This window comes from Embiotoca jacksoni, unplaced genomic scaffold (genome assembly GCF_022577435.1).
Source record: "Embiotoca jacksoni isolate LCO1_2020_lvr unplaced genomic scaffold, fEmbJac1.0.p SCAF_4, whole genome shotgun sequence".
Classification (NCBI taxonomy): Eukaryota; Metazoa; Chordata; class Actinopteri; family Embiotocidae; genus Embiotoca; species Embiotoca jacksoni.
In genome coordinates this window covers 3,222,709-3,238,020 of record NW_027185392.1, presented here as the reverse complement: position 1 = coordinate 3,238,020, position 15,312 = coordinate 3,222,709, and the positions used below count along the sequence as shown (strand labels likewise).

The following is a 15,312-nucleotide window of genomic DNA, read 5'->3' as shown; positions in this document are numbered from 1 at the left end:
ACTCAACATCATGAAGTGATACTGAGGGAGAAAGTGACTGAAAAATGAGAAGAAGAAAAAACAAAAGAGTGAGAGAGAAAGAATAGTTTCTCTCAGACTTTCTCCTCCGCTCCCAGCCAACACATTTACAAATCGAGGAAGTCTCCACCGACTCGCCACTGCTCCCCCCCCCCTCATCCCTTCCCTCCCTCCTTCCTCTCTCCTCCTCTCCTTTCATGCTGCGACCCCCACCACCACCACCACCTCCTCCCTCCCTCCTGAGAAAGTGGGACTCCCTCTCCCTGCTCTCACTCTCTCTCTCACTCGCTCTCTCACTCCCATCTGAAGATTTAACACTGCAGAGCGGAGCTGGCAGCCACAGTCGAGCCCTGGATTGTAACAGAGGAAGGAAGAAAGAGAGAGTGAGAGAGAGAGAGCGAGAGAGAAGCCCTCCTGCAGCCTGTTAGCCCACCAACCATGGATGTCAAACTGCTGGCACTGATGTCTCTGCTGGCCGTGGCCACACATGTACCAGCCTCCACCGGTGAGTCCAGGAGAGGGATGGGAGACTCCGGGGGGACACTTTTAAATGGTGTAGAGGGATTTGATCTGTTTTTTGAAGGTTTTGATTGAGGAAATTTGACCAAATAAGCTGTTTTGATGTCTGAGTGCCGAAGCTTCTGAGATGTGGCCTTTTTTATTTGTTATTCGCTATATAGGAACTTGCATTTTTCTGGTTTCAGTCTAGATCAGAAAACCAGCTAGAGTGCCTAAATTCAAAGAAAAAGAGTGTCTTAAGTTCTTCGTCCTTACCAAAGCCTGAGTTTTAACATTGTAAGTAGTTCTTTGTCATGTTTTATTGCCCTACATTTTTAAGGGTTTTATGGTTAATCAGTTTCATTTGTTACAGACAAGAAAGACTCTTTTTGACAAATGACTGTTAAACTCCAGCTCTTCAATATCCTGTTTTTTTTCTATTTTGACAGATTCTCACACATGGATTATATTAAGTGAGACTATTCCATTACTGCAAATCTGAAACTATTTTGAGAATGAATCAATTGCTTAAGGCTTTTTACAAATAAGAAGTGTCAAAGTTTTGCTCTCGTTAAGGAGATTTTTTTTGCTTGAGTATCTTTGAGTTTTTAACAGTTTGGATTTGTGAATTTATCAAAATGATTGCGTGAGAAAATACTGGCCTTCAATGAAAAGAAATGTTTATTCAGTGAAAGACACCGATAGCAGAAGTTGTAGCTCGAGAAAATATTGACAAATCAAAAATCAACAAAAGCAGCTTTTTGTAACATTTTTAAATGAGAAGTATATCGGGTTTTCCAGTGACTGTTTAATATTTTGCCCTAAAATCTTGTACCCGCGGTGGCATGCCTCCTCCACAGTGACCCCGCATTAATCTCCCACGTTAACCTTAGCAGGGGACGAGACAGGGTGTTGAGTCGGCTGGCCTGCCCTATGCTAAGCTTGTTGTTTCAACCCCAGTTAGAGTCCTGATTGCATTTTAAAGAGTAAGGTCTAAATGTGTGTATTTGTGTTTTTGCTTTGTTTTCTTATAATTAGTTTCTAATTAGGGATAATCAATGCGGAGGGGATAGCAGTAGTGCTTCTGGCCCTGGTGCTGCATAATGATCCCTTAGTTTGCATGAGAAAAGACCTTGAATGGGTGTGAATCATTAGGCCAATATTACTGAGGATTTGGCCATTTGTGGCACAACATTTGGTGTCTCTTTCTAAACATGCATGTCAATGGGAATACGTTGAGCCCTGGAGGAAAGGTCTGTTACTTACACCTGATTTCAAGTCATTAGGGTGTTTATCTGCGCAGGAAAAGGCTGACACAAAGAAGGAGTTTTTGCAATTTTGCGTTCTGTGATATTTTATAATTTCTTAAAACACATTGCAGGTTCAGTGTTGCATTTTTCGCGTCAAAGCTGTTAGACTGGTCTCTTAATTCTGTTACATTTTATTGCAGGTTATTCCCCTTCATCTTTTCACTGATGTTTTACAGCCATCATCATTTCTTTCACTTTAAAAAGGCAGATTAGTACAAAAGTATTGGAGGGTATTAGTGTGAAACTGGGGTCCTCGGGGCCCCCACAAGCTTCCGTGGAGGCACAGGGGTGATTTGTAATCATTTTAAGAATGTACTCGAGGTGATTTCCACAGAGGCTGTTGATGCCGTCTGAGCTGGAGAGGGCTCTTTCATAAAAGAGGCGAATATTGAAAATTGAATGTTGAGGACCCTTCTCCTTCAGAGTAGCCCGGCTGAATGCTCCAGGAGTGAAAAGCTAAAATTCTGCTTGTGTTTGAGAGAGAGAAAGAGAGAGAAAGAGTGGTCAGAAAGGGCTAATCTCTTTTTAATGAACATGTTGTTCATAGAAATAGCAGGTAAACTCATACATTCCCATGCTTTGTAAAGATTTGTTACAGTCGATTAAACAGGCTTTTAATCAAACCTCAATTGAATTAGAAGCTACTGTGTTTGAACTTGGATTGTAATTGAAGTTGATGTAAATATTTAAAACCTCACCGGAATCGAAATGACCCCCCCCCCTTTTTTTTTTTTTTTTTTTTCTTTTTTTTTTTTGTATTAATAAGCAATGAAATGGCTGGAAGTGTTTGAAAGAAAATTTAGCCACAGTTGCATTTCAGTCATTTTATCTACTTCAACCTTGAGAAAACAATTAGTTTGCTTTCTCAAGTAAACAATATCATCTTTCTTGAATTCTCAGTTCTGCCACATTTGACTGATCTATAAAGTGGGACATAAGATCTGGATGTTAACCTGTTCTCTTGCTCTCAAACTAATATAAAGTGAAGCAGATACAGCTTTGTCTGTCTGGAGTTTGGTTCTTCAAACCATAAAATGAACCAAAGATTTGTTTTTTTTCTCCAAACTTTATAGAACCTTTAAGACCTTCTTTGTTTCCCCGTTTGAGACATCTGTTTAGCAGTAAGAGCACCGAGAGCCACGAGCTGATCAGCTGAAGTATTACTTAGTTTTCCGTAATGTTGCATAATAGGACCAATCAATACTTTAACATTTTTAAAAAAAGTTGACGTTTTCTTGTCCTAATGCTACTCTGTCCTCATTGTGTGTTTGCAGCCAAGCCCATCAGTCTGGTTGAGCGGTGCTGGTGTCGCTCCACTCTCAACACGGTTCCCCAGCGCTCCATCAAAGAGCTCAAGTTTCTCCACACGCCCAACTGCCCCTTCCAAGTCATGTAAGTAAATGAGTCTGTAATTACAGAGGGGGGGGAGGGGGGGGATTAACTTGGAAGAAATGTGTTTCCTGGTGTAATTGTCTCGTGGTTGTTTCAACGATTCTGTCATTCATGTGGCTTCTTTAAGTTGATCCTTTTAGATTTCAGCCGAATGTTTGCAGGTGGATTTTACTGACCGTGTTAATCGGAAGCATCAGTGCTGCTTTTATTAGTTGAAGTCAAGCTTCTAAAACCTGCAGTCCTTGATGTGTCGAGAGATGGTTGCTTTTCAGAGGTAAAGGGTTAAAGCAGATAGTCCAACTCGCTACCAAATCAGCTTTACACATTTTAAATACATTTTCACCGGGTCCTCGTGTAGGCCATAAAATAATTCACGTTCAGTGCCCCAATATGATGCCCACTATAAGCAGGACTGCAGAGCTTAGTGTTGAGATGAGTTGCAATCTATTTATCCAGAGCAGCAGTAATTGAGCGTGACCATTTTGACAGTAATTCCACGCTATAGTGGTGCTGAGTATTTTATTGACTAAAACAAAATTCAGCTGATCTGATCACGTTTGACGTGTTGGCCGTTGTTGCTCTTGCGAGTGAGTGTTCAAACCTTCTTGACAGTAACATGCAGAGGACAAATGACTTTAATGGGAGTTAGGTGCAGAGAAAGAATATAATAAGTGGTGATGTGACAAATGATAAAGGTTAAACGTGCAAAATGTTGACAGATTTACCGAGTTGACAGAAATCGTGAAATATTGCACCAAAAATTACTTCAACATTGATCATGTACAGCTGCCCTGACTTAAACTTCTCAATAAACCGGTATATGATTAGATACTGTGTATGCTGATAAGTTATTATAGCAGCACACTGACACACACACACACACACACACACACACACACACACACACACACACACACACACACACACACACATCAATAACAGAAGATTTACGGACAGTTGATATCAATCAGTTGTCAGTTTCTCTCCATGAATTGTTAAGGAGAGCTTCTGAACCATTGCTAGGTTAGGTTAGGTTATGTTAGGTTAGGTAGTTACTTTATTAATCCCCGAGGGGAAATTTTTTTAAACCATGCGTAAACCTGTGCACCCTGCTGTTGGTTTCATTGCACTTTTTTCCGTGCAAAAACAAGACACCATGGGTAGTGTCAATAGCGTTTCTTGTCTAAGTCAACAGCCTTTCTATTTGGATATAAATCAAATAGATTGTTGATGTGCGACTATGTGTGAGGTATGGCGTTAATGTCCGTCTACTCTCCCCTGATTGAAAGTGCTGAGTTTAAAACAACACTCAAAGAGGAAAGCGGTAACAGCCAGAGCTCGAGGGGACCATTCATGTTTTGCAAAGGAAGCAATAATTAAGGGTCAAAGTGATTACCTTTGTATTCCTGCCGACCCCTGTGTCCCTTATCTACTCTTTTTTTTCCCGCCTGAAATTGCCGGCAACATTGAGTATATTGTCATTGGTCTGGAACACATTAACTAAAAAGCCTCATTCATTTGTCGGCTATGGAAAACTGCAGAAGTCATACAGCCAAAGGGCTTAAAGGCTATGGAGCTTTTACCAACAAAAAGGAAGAGGGGGCGGCTGGTGGCTGTTAGGAGGGGTGACCGAATGGCAAAAGGTCAAAGAGGACAGGCAGCGCTCTGGCTGAGCTACAAACTCTCTCTAACCTCCCTCCAGAAAACTGTCAGAGGAGTCAAGAAGTCATTGAGACGAGGAGCCTGCAGAGCGCTGCTCCCATATCTCTATTGAGGCAGATGAAAGAAAGCCAGTAACACTACACCCACCCACCCCACTCCCCTCCAAACTCCCTGTGTCCCACCGTGAGCCCTCATCCCACCTACCCTCCCACACTCATCCTATCCCAGCATGCTGTTGGTATTAACCTGCTGTGAAGTAATTACTACCTGCTGCCTGTGGAACTCCGGCCCTCAAATTCCAGCCAAGTCAATTAGGGTTTAGGCTCTCTGTTGGTCATCCAGACAAGCAGACAGATAAACAGGATGGAGGGAGACATATCAAAACAGCAGACAGCTTCCGAGCGGATGAGCTGGCAAACCCCCTAATATAATAAAAAAAAAAAAAAAAGGAGGGGTAACGAGGGGGGCATCCCTGGAGGATAAGCAAGCACAGATCCAGTTACGGAGCCGTTTGGCCTCCTGACTCGCACGTTCGTTTGAGGGATTCGATGCTTAGATTGATGCTCCTGAACAACTCTTTAAGGTTCACGAAGGCCATTTGCTCATTTGCTCGTGTGTGTGCATCGAAATGGGGTGAGGAATAGGGGAGGTGGCGTACTAAAGGGGGCAGCTGGGGTGGAGGAGCGTGTGTGTGTGTGTGTGTGGGGGGGGGGGGGGGGGGGGGGTTTGTGAGGGGGGGTGCACCAAAGTGAATCAGAAGAGGGGAGCGGTTTGAGGCGCAGAGGAATGTGTTTAATTTACAGAGTCGTGTGATAGAGATGGAGGGAGGCGAGAGGGGAGCAGCGAGTCGCGACACCTCCGAGTTGTTAACTCTCATACACGACCTTTTGCCACGGAGGCGTGATATCCACATGTTCGGAGGGAAAAGGACCCCACTGCCTGCCGCCTGCCTGCCTGCCGCCCACCCGCCCGCCCTCTCTCCTCCGTCCCTCCCTCCTCCCCCCCGGTCACCCAGATCTGAAACTCGGCCAGCAGCGTCTAAAAAAAGAGCAAATCCTCTCCTAAATATGTGGCTCAGCTGTACATCAACAGGCCAGACATTACAAGAAGACACTCTCTGTGCCTGCTGAGGTCCCCTGCAGGTCTGGCTGTATCCTGATGAGTAAATACAATTCATCAGATGAGTGGAAATATTATCTGTGATGATACAAACTATATTTTCAAATATGGAGACAAACATTTTTTTTTTTTTTTTTTTTTTTGCTGATTTAGAAAACAGAATCACATTTTCGAAAGAAAAGTGTAAAAATTTTTTTTTTTTAAAACATTCCCAGATGTATTTTAGGCAGCAAAAAAAAAAACTTAACTTAGAGAATCAAATGTCAGGTGTATATTTTGATTTCTAGTATTTTAAAGTAAGCTGTCAGGCTCTGGCTTGTCTTAAGTAAATGTTAAATATTTGAAAAGACAATGACAAAAACGTGGTGAAATGTGACTAGTATGAATTAAAAGGAAATGTTTGTGTAAAATTATACTTTTTTTCAAATACAATCCTATCAAAGGTTTCCTCCTGTAAATAACCCAAGTTCCACCATAAATTACATTTTAATGCACCTTTAAATCACTACTAGAAGTCTTTGATTTCTTCTGCTATCAGGCTACTAAACGCTGACAGTGGGCATTTTAAATGACTGACTTGTATTGACTACAGCTTACTTTTATCTATAACTATATCTTAACTTAATTTTAGATCATACTGCTCCTTTCCTTGTATCAATCTATGCACGTTGATCTGTTGCCTCCGACATGTGACGATATTACTTTGCCTGTGAGTTTCAAAGTTGTCTGTATGGACTGGGTATGATGTACATGAATTGAACTTTTTGGGATCCATAGTTCCTGTTGTCTGAATCTGAATCTAAATAATCTAAAGAGAGAAAGTGAGAGAGATGTTAAAGCTATATCGACAGCATTCTTTACTTTAACCTGAAAAAAAAAAAAAACCCTGTTGATAAGCTTGTTTTTTCACCTTCCCAAAAAGAACGGTAGAAAGTAATAATGGCCGCAAGTATGGCGAAAAATGCACCTTTTGATTTATACCATAATTCAGGCGACCACTATCGTTAAGTTGTACCTCACGTCAAACCAGTCTGATCAAACCGCTTTCCCGGGTACGATGCTTATGTGCGACTATGTACGAGGATGTTTGGTGTGCCGCGGAGAGACAGCTTTACAAGCCGACCAGCGAAGTGTGATCCGTGATGAGAGCCTCTCTCCCAGCTGTCCCTGAGTGGAAACAGAGACCTGTGATTTTTCACCGCCGGCCGCACGGTGACAGCCTGTTACATCCAGTAATCCTCTGGTTTTCAGCTCGGACGTGTTGTAGGATGTGCAGAGATCTTCAGAGTTTATCTGAGGGGATTTTGAGCTCAGCCTTCATGAACCACATCAGACGATAAACTGACATATTGCGCTCATTTCAGCTCCGAGGTCCTGATTTATTTAACAAGAGTTGGACCATAGTTAGAGCGGACATTTCTATTCCATGCTGTAACGAGCATTAAGAAAGGAATTTATGTTAAATGTTTTTGTAGGAAATAGCGCAGGTTATCTGACGTTAGGTTAGCAGCTCCACTGTGATTTGATAGCTTGTTAGAAGTACTAATCCTCTGGTTTTAACAGGGATGTGTTGTAAGATGTTCGGGGGATTGCCGAGATTTTCTTGAGCTGTTGTTGAAATGGGCTTTCATGAAAAATAAAACACGAGTTTGATTTACTGGCCAGAAATAAAATCTACCTAGTTCTTAATCTCCAAGCATCTTCGGAGGATCTCTTCAACTTAAAAATCATATCGTACCTGTAAAACCCAGTTTATTAGACTGTTGTTAGACAATTGAACAAGTAGTTATCACACATCTGTCCAATATATTTGTGCTCGTAGGCTCCTACTGAACCTCCTAGTTGGCCCCATTAACAGCACAATATGACTGTTGGACGGCACCAGCGACAGCAATGATAAACACGTTTGTTCTGACTTATGCTCCATTTTAAATGGGGTTGTGATTGCTGGGAAGAGTTCATACGAACACCTTCCTCTCGTGGCGTGAACAACATCGGAACATTCTGAAAGTTCAGAGTTCATGAGTTGTGACGTGTTTGCTAACGTATTAGGAAATGGTCTGAGGCCATGTAACTTTATTTTTTTTTATTTAATACGTCTGAGGAAATTTATTCTTGCAATTTCTTTATCCCTCGCCTTCTCTCAGTCATTATGCCTTTGCCACTGTGGTTTCCAGAGTTCTCATGACTCGTCCATATGAACGCTCAGCCGACGGCGTAAACCATGAGCCCAGTTCCATTTGAAGGCAGCAACAGTCACAGTGTGGTCAGATTTAGGCATCGTTATTATGTCACGTAATTTACGTGCATCAAATACACTAACACTTATACACTACACTTTGTTATCACACAGGACACAAACAGTGATGTCCTGGGTGAAAGGCTTGTATCCGATCCATCCGACTGACTCTGATCTACGACATTCAAGGACTTTGTCACTCTTTATGCACTTTTGCTGCCGTCATAATTACTCAGACACCGCAGGTACAAATGAATGTAACCATCTGTCCTGTAGGTGCAGGTTGTCCAGTCTGAGCATTGGCTCAATACAATAAATGAGTGATAACACACTGAATCTACCAGTAGACAGGCCCGTATGTTTGGGACAGATGTGTGATGATAAACTCCGATTCAGTAGTCTGATAACAGTGAAATCCGGCGCTCTCGGAAATATTATGACCTTTATGTTGAAAGTATAAATACTTGTGTCCTCAGAGTTTTAACAGACCATCCAGGTGGTTTGAGTGTTAAGGTTTGAAGAATTTGTTGCGTCTTACTTGGTTTTCCAGATGTCAGTAGGAACTAGAACGAAATTTGTAAGGTTCAAAAACTCTCCAACATTTGATACGACTGAAGAACTACAACTACATCAATGATTTCCACAGTGTGCATCTCGCAGAATAATAATGAACTTGATTTCCCTTTTGATAGGTAGTTATTATGGAAAACATGCACAACAACAAGCACTGTTCCCAAAAACAAGAGAACCAGTGAAGGAACTTGGATGAGCTTCATTGAGGATACGTTAATTAAAATGCCAGTCATGTTTCGTTGAGGTTACCGAGAGGTCTTGTTTCAATTTAGTTGACCGCACAGCCAATAAAGTAGAAATATATCTCGACTGTACACTATCACCGGATGTGGAGCTACAAAAAAGGCCCAGAGGTGAAAATATCCTCCCGTTACATGTCCCTGAATCCGATTTATTACGCGAGGTTGGGTTACACTCAAACATTTTGCTTCCTCTTTGTCTCTGCTGCTCCGGCTTCATGTGAACATTCATTTCCTGTTAAGTGTAGAAATTGTGGAGGCAAATGTAAACCCGCATTTTAAAATGGAATAAATCACATCAAATAATCAGTGTATTAACCTCCAGTTTTGAAAGTTGGGATATTTTGCAGAAATACTTCAATTCTTTTACCGTCTTTTCTTCCACAGTGCTAAGCTGAAGAGCAACAGAGAAGTGTGCATCAACCCAGAGACCAAGTGGCTGCAGCAGTACTTAAAGAACGCCATTAACAAGTAAGGAAAAAACTCCCCCTCTCTCAGGGAATGGCATCAGCCACTAACAAAGACAGAAATGAAATACGGCGCTCTTCTCCTCTGAAAGAAGAAATAAACCACCGTTAAAAATGGCCATTTTTCAGGTTTCCTGCTGACAGGTACTCTCACATACTGTTGATGTAAGCAGCTGAATTATTATCTGTGAAATAATGAGCATCAAGTGAGAATAGATATAAATCCACCACTGGTATGTAAGCATGTCTGAGATCTAGGCAAAGACTACAGGAAAAACTAAACGCGATGTCCAGAATTGTTACCCTCTCGGCTCACACACAGTAATGTATACGTGTTGAGTTTATTTATTCAATTATTCCCAAAAGGATATTTTCTTCATAAATATCACCACTAATTGCACATCAGCAGCAGAGTCGTCCTGGTTGATGAACGGCATTGTGGGAATAAAGTATCCATAGGCTGAGCTGCGGTAGCTCCTTCAGTTTTTAATGAGCTACGCAGTCTAAATATGTCTTCCTCATAAATTTTGTTCCCAACATGTCTGGTGGTGATTATCGCAAGGCTGCATGTCGTCTCCTTAAAACACCATGAACACTTTAAGTGCACAATGTGAAAACAAACAGTAAAGAAATATCTGAGGAGTTGAGACATTGTTTGTTATTTTAGCAAAGGACTTGTGTAAATCCTGTTGTACATTGTTTTTTAATGTAATCCTAAAAATGTCAGATGTCAGAGTTCATTGAAGCCGTCGTGTAGCACAGCAGCAAACAGCCCATCAGACACATTAAACACTTCGATATTCGGCCTACTGTACGTGTCTCAGGGAACGTTGAGAGTCGAGTGCACGTCGTAACTTTTAAGCCAAACATGTCCAGAGTGTCAGCTGAAAGATATTTTAAGCTTTTCCACTGACCTTTCTGAGCCGATAAAAGAGGCTTTACATACAGTGCAGCAACAAATGGGAAAACTGACCAAAACTGCACACAAGCGTTCGGCGTGAGAACTTTGTTAAGTGTACTTTTATTTAGCAAGTTGTCAAAAATCAGAGGCATTAATAAGCAGAGAAACTTTAAAGTCTGTGTTACAAGAGTGGTGTTTAGGAACAAGAAAAATGGCCAACAAAATATGAAGTGTTGCGACAGCATTAAAGCAAACCTATAAGAGCGGCGCATTTCTGAGCATGTGTATAAATCTGTACGTGTTTTTGCCCTCAAATAAAATGATTTCTACTCCTTTTAAACTTTGGTTCACGCAGGGAGGCTTTTCTGGAGAATAGCTGCTCTTTGTCAAGAGTCACATTTTTATGTTCAGTTACACAGAACTTGCATTCACATGCTGATGTTCACCTCTTTATACTGTTTGCCAACACCTGAGGCCCCCGAACACGACCGCCAGCTTGTTCTTTTCACCGGTGCCTCGCTGCACATTCATATCCTCCGTTAGAAAAGATGAATTTCACGTGAATAAGGTCAGATGATGAAACTGGATAACGAGAGACAATATTGTTACAGAAGTTCCCAAATATAACGCTCGCCTTTATGGCCGTTTCGGTGTGTCGGTCAACATTTCTGTTCTCCTGACAAAAACTCTTTAAACCTGCAGTGTGTAACTTTTGTCTGTCCCTTCTGCCAGTGAGAGCAACAACAAAAAACACTGACATGGGATTATGTCATAGGCTCTGCTGCAGTGTCCTCCGCCGCTACTGTTGTGGCTGTAAAGTTGTTTTAAACGTCACGACTCCAGCGAAATACAGATGAATTTATCTGGAGTTGATACTGGCTTAATCAGCATTGTGTGAACTCATTTAACGAGGATTTGAATGTAACGGTTCTTAAATTATATTTAAAAGTCCCATAATATAAGTTTAACCTGAGTCCAGTTAACCATATTTCTAGCAATGTCATTAATGCTATATCTAATACGTTTTAGAGGGAAATGTGTATAAATACTTGCATTAAAAAAAAACAAATTCAATTTTGTTTCCCCATCTGGTGCAGCCAATGAAAAGAAATGCTCACCTGATGAAACGAAGCTGTTTCCAGTCTCACAATATCCCTTTCGATCTCTCTCCAGGGTGAAGAAATCCAGAAGACGCAACAACAAGAAGAACTAAAACGCAAGGGGAAGACACGCGTGTCATCGAGCCTGCCATTCCCAGGTCGAACCTCTATACCTCCCCGTCACTGCTATGGATGTATGCAAACACGCTGTATGTACCTGTCCACCTGTCCGGACCGCTTGCAGAACCAGCAGCTTCACCGCCAAACCGTGCCGTCCACTGCGCCACCTCCGGCCGCTGTGGACGTGCGAGCAGTCACCTCCAACTATCCAAGTGCAATTACACGTTGGAATGACGGGACGCAAGTTGATGTCAAATATATGTGTTGAGTGCTGAGTGACTGGCATGAGAGAGAATGTGTGTTTGAATGTGGTGTACATGAACTAACTCCGTTTGTGTGCCTGTTTGTAGTATTTTCTTGCCTCACACCGCTACAAGGAAACAATTTCAGCTTTCCGTCTCATGCAAGGCTTTGTGGGTAATGCCGCCCTCATGACAAGATAAATGTTAAATACAAGCAGTTTTCAAGGAGGAAGTACAGTTGGGACTTTGTTGCCGGGTCCTGCCCTGATATGTCAATTGTAGTTTGGTAACCTGAAGAAGAGTTTAACTCGACAGCGCCAAAGGAAATTGATCATGTCCATGTGATTTTTACTCAATATTATACTTAATGGACATACTATTAAACTAATACTTTGGGATGTGGGTTTTGAAGACATAAATACAAAAAGCTACTTCTGATTTGAAGTTGAAGTGGCATTATTTGATTGGACAGACACAGGATCTGGCCAATGGAGTTAACCATCCACAAGCAGTGACTAAGCAGGACAGACCACGCTACCACAAGTCTGGCTTCCTCTTTGAGCTTGTCGCAGGAACAAAAACAGACAGGAAGCTCATGCAAACTGCAAGGAAACAAGCACTGATTACTCATGGTGCTATATATTCAGTATAAAGGGGCCAGAGCCATGGACATAACTGTATTTCACTGTTTATTTTATGCAAGATTTAAGACGGGATGTGGCGACCTCTATAGAACAGCATCTTAAATGAAATGCCATTTTGTATTTACTATTCACTAAAATGTTTGAAGAGCTGTTGAGGGAGTCTCGAGTAAAAATGAAATGGAAAGCTGTTGTTAGTAGATATTAAGGCCATACTGTACTTTTTAAGGATATATAAAAAATAAAACACTTATAAAGACAGCTTTTTTTTTTGTTGATTGAACATATCGGTAAACGGAGACCAAATATTTATTCCGTAAAACATGCAACGTTAAGAAACGTATGAACCTCAAAAAGCCATCACTTTCTATTTCCTTTATTGTTAGGTAAAGGAGGTGTTATATTATAATTTAGAACAGTTTATACTTTATCAAAAAGGTGACTTAGTATGACGACAGAGAAACCGATCTGCAGTATTTTTATACCAACACCTGTCCTTGGTAGGAATCAAAAGCTACTAATGATAAATGTCACAAAGGGAATGTTCACGGTGGCAACAAGAAAGTTTTTGATTATACGTTTTTATAAATATATTTGAGCCACTTTATTATCGGATGTGTCTTTTTTTTTGTATGTAATTGTTTTATTTTTATATTATGTATAATCTTACTAAATGCTTTTTAATGCAATGTACAGGAGGCAGGAGATACTAAATGAAGGCTGTTCCATAAAGTGCTAAAAACAGTGTTAAACTTCATTTTTAAAAGATTCATGCAATGTTTCACTTGTACGTAATCATTTGTTTGCCAGTATGCAACATAATCCTTTTCCAAACGATTTTTTTTAACAATTTGGAAAAATACTGAATGTTCTCCTGGTTTCATGTTCTCTACATATTGTTTCCCTATCGGCTGGTCTCAGATGTAACGAGGGTGAACTGAATAAATTCTGTTTAAGTCCAACATGCCGTGATTGAAAACAAAAGCCAATGTCATCGTGTTACACGAGTCGGGAAACTATCCAGCTCAGCCCACCAGTTACCCCCATCTAACGCTTGATTTGATTTTCTTTTTTTTTTAATAGTTTTATTTAGGTTGATGTATGATGTGCTAACAAAGCCACTGAGCCAAAACAGAACAAAACATTTAAGCAACCAGCATGTGCTTTCAATCTGGACACTCACAGCATCCCACAGACTTCCTCCTCAGTTTCACTCAACTGCTGCCATGCTGCCAAATTTGGCTTATTTTTCCCCACTAAAATTTTTATAGCAATATAGTTGTGGTCATTGTTAAAGTCTTTGTTTTATAGCCATTTTACTGACTAAGTGCTTATTGGTGATATTATTATCAGTTTGCAGCTAATGGTGCAACGATTCTGTAACTGTAATTCAATCTCCCATTAATGCGATAGAAGTAAATGGCCATTTATTTTATATGTTACTAATCTGTGTAAACACATCACTAAACAAGCTAAAATTGGTCCATTTTCCAAACAGACCGATATGCAAAGATAAATGTCTAATTCCATTCATTGTGAAAGTTCATTGCAAAAGCCCCATCCACTGCATGATAAGTTTATTAACTTCATTTAGAAAGAAGATTGTGTCATTCAGTAAAGTTCAAACTTTCACATGTGTAATGTAATGATTCAATAACAGGAAAAAGACATTGTATTACCTGTTGTAAAAGTATTAACAGCACATATGTCCCTCATGATTTATGTTAATACGATTTATGTAATGTAATAAGTAATTAGTTCTATTGAATAGACTTTGAGTGCTGTTACATATAGGGGTAGTCCTCTGGTCCCTGCTCAAACATTTAACCCTTGCTGTATCAGAGCCACTCATTGAACTGTTGCTACAGAGAATATTTAGTGTGGTTAAACTGTGTCAGACACTATTATCATTTTGCAAATATAGAGCTTTTGAAGAGAGTGTGTATTGTAAATGTGTATTATTTAGACCAAATACACATTCAGGTTCACATAAACTTGCAATTAATGTGTTAATGAATTCAAAGTGTGTTTTACTTTGGACCCGAAGACTGTGAAATAACTTTTTTTTTTGAGGCAGCTTCTGACATATTTTTCCACGTACATAAGATGTATTAGAGCATTACTCTCTGTATTTTCACTGTTTGTAAACAAAGAGGCAGTATTTTAGCTATGATATCCCTTGCCCATTTTTCAATAAAGTCATATGAACTTGAGATCGGTTTTATGTCTGTATTTTATCTGACAAAATCTAATATTTATTTTTAAATGTGTGATTTTAAGGCAGGTTGAGAAGCAAGGGCAAACTTTACCCAGAAGAAGTGGGTGGAATAAAAAAAAAAAAAAGATCAGGCAGGAAACATGGAGGAGGCAGACACCAATTTTGCAAAGCAACTGACAGGAGACCAGCACTCTGGGAAACCTGCAGCTAAAGCCCAGATAGATTTACTATGTGGCAGCTGAGTAGTGGCAGACTGAGAGTAGATATACGGAGTGGGCTGATTAGCAGAGTGGTTGCAGGTGAGATCGGTGAGGGAGTGATACAAGGAAAAAAACTGAAAGATTGAAGACCAAAACTGACAATATCTTGTATATTTAAAGCTACATTATGTCTTTTCTGACCAGTTTAGGGCAGCACATTTTTTTTTTTTTTATATAAAAATCTACAGAAACACCCGACTGATTTATCAAAGCTTTACAGCTAATCTGTCAGCAAACAAATGCCTTTAATTAAGTGATATTTAAACATCCAGCAGCCATACGACCATCTCCTGAGCGAAGTATACCTCCCTAG

At 40.4% G+C, this 15,312-nt stretch overlaps 1 protein-coding gene across 1 annotated transcript; it reads left to right on the top strand.

Moving 5' to 3' along the window:
• Positions 1 to 333: 333 nt before the first annotated feature.
• Positions 334 to 14,734, top strand: cxcl12b (chemokine (C-X-C motif) ligand 12b (stromal cell-derived factor 1)). The gene is made up of 4 exons (XM_069167678.1): positions 334 to 523; positions 3,101 to 3,218; positions 9,438 to 9,521; positions 11,592 to 14,734. The coding sequence occupies exons 1-4, from the start codon at positions 457 to 459 to the stop codon at positions 11,629 to 11,631; spliced, it is 309 nt and encodes a 102-aa protein (XP_069023779.1). The 5' UTR covers positions 334 to 456; the 3' UTR covers positions 11,632 to 14,734.
• The last annotated feature ends 578 nt before the right edge of the window (positions 14,735 to 15,312 follow it).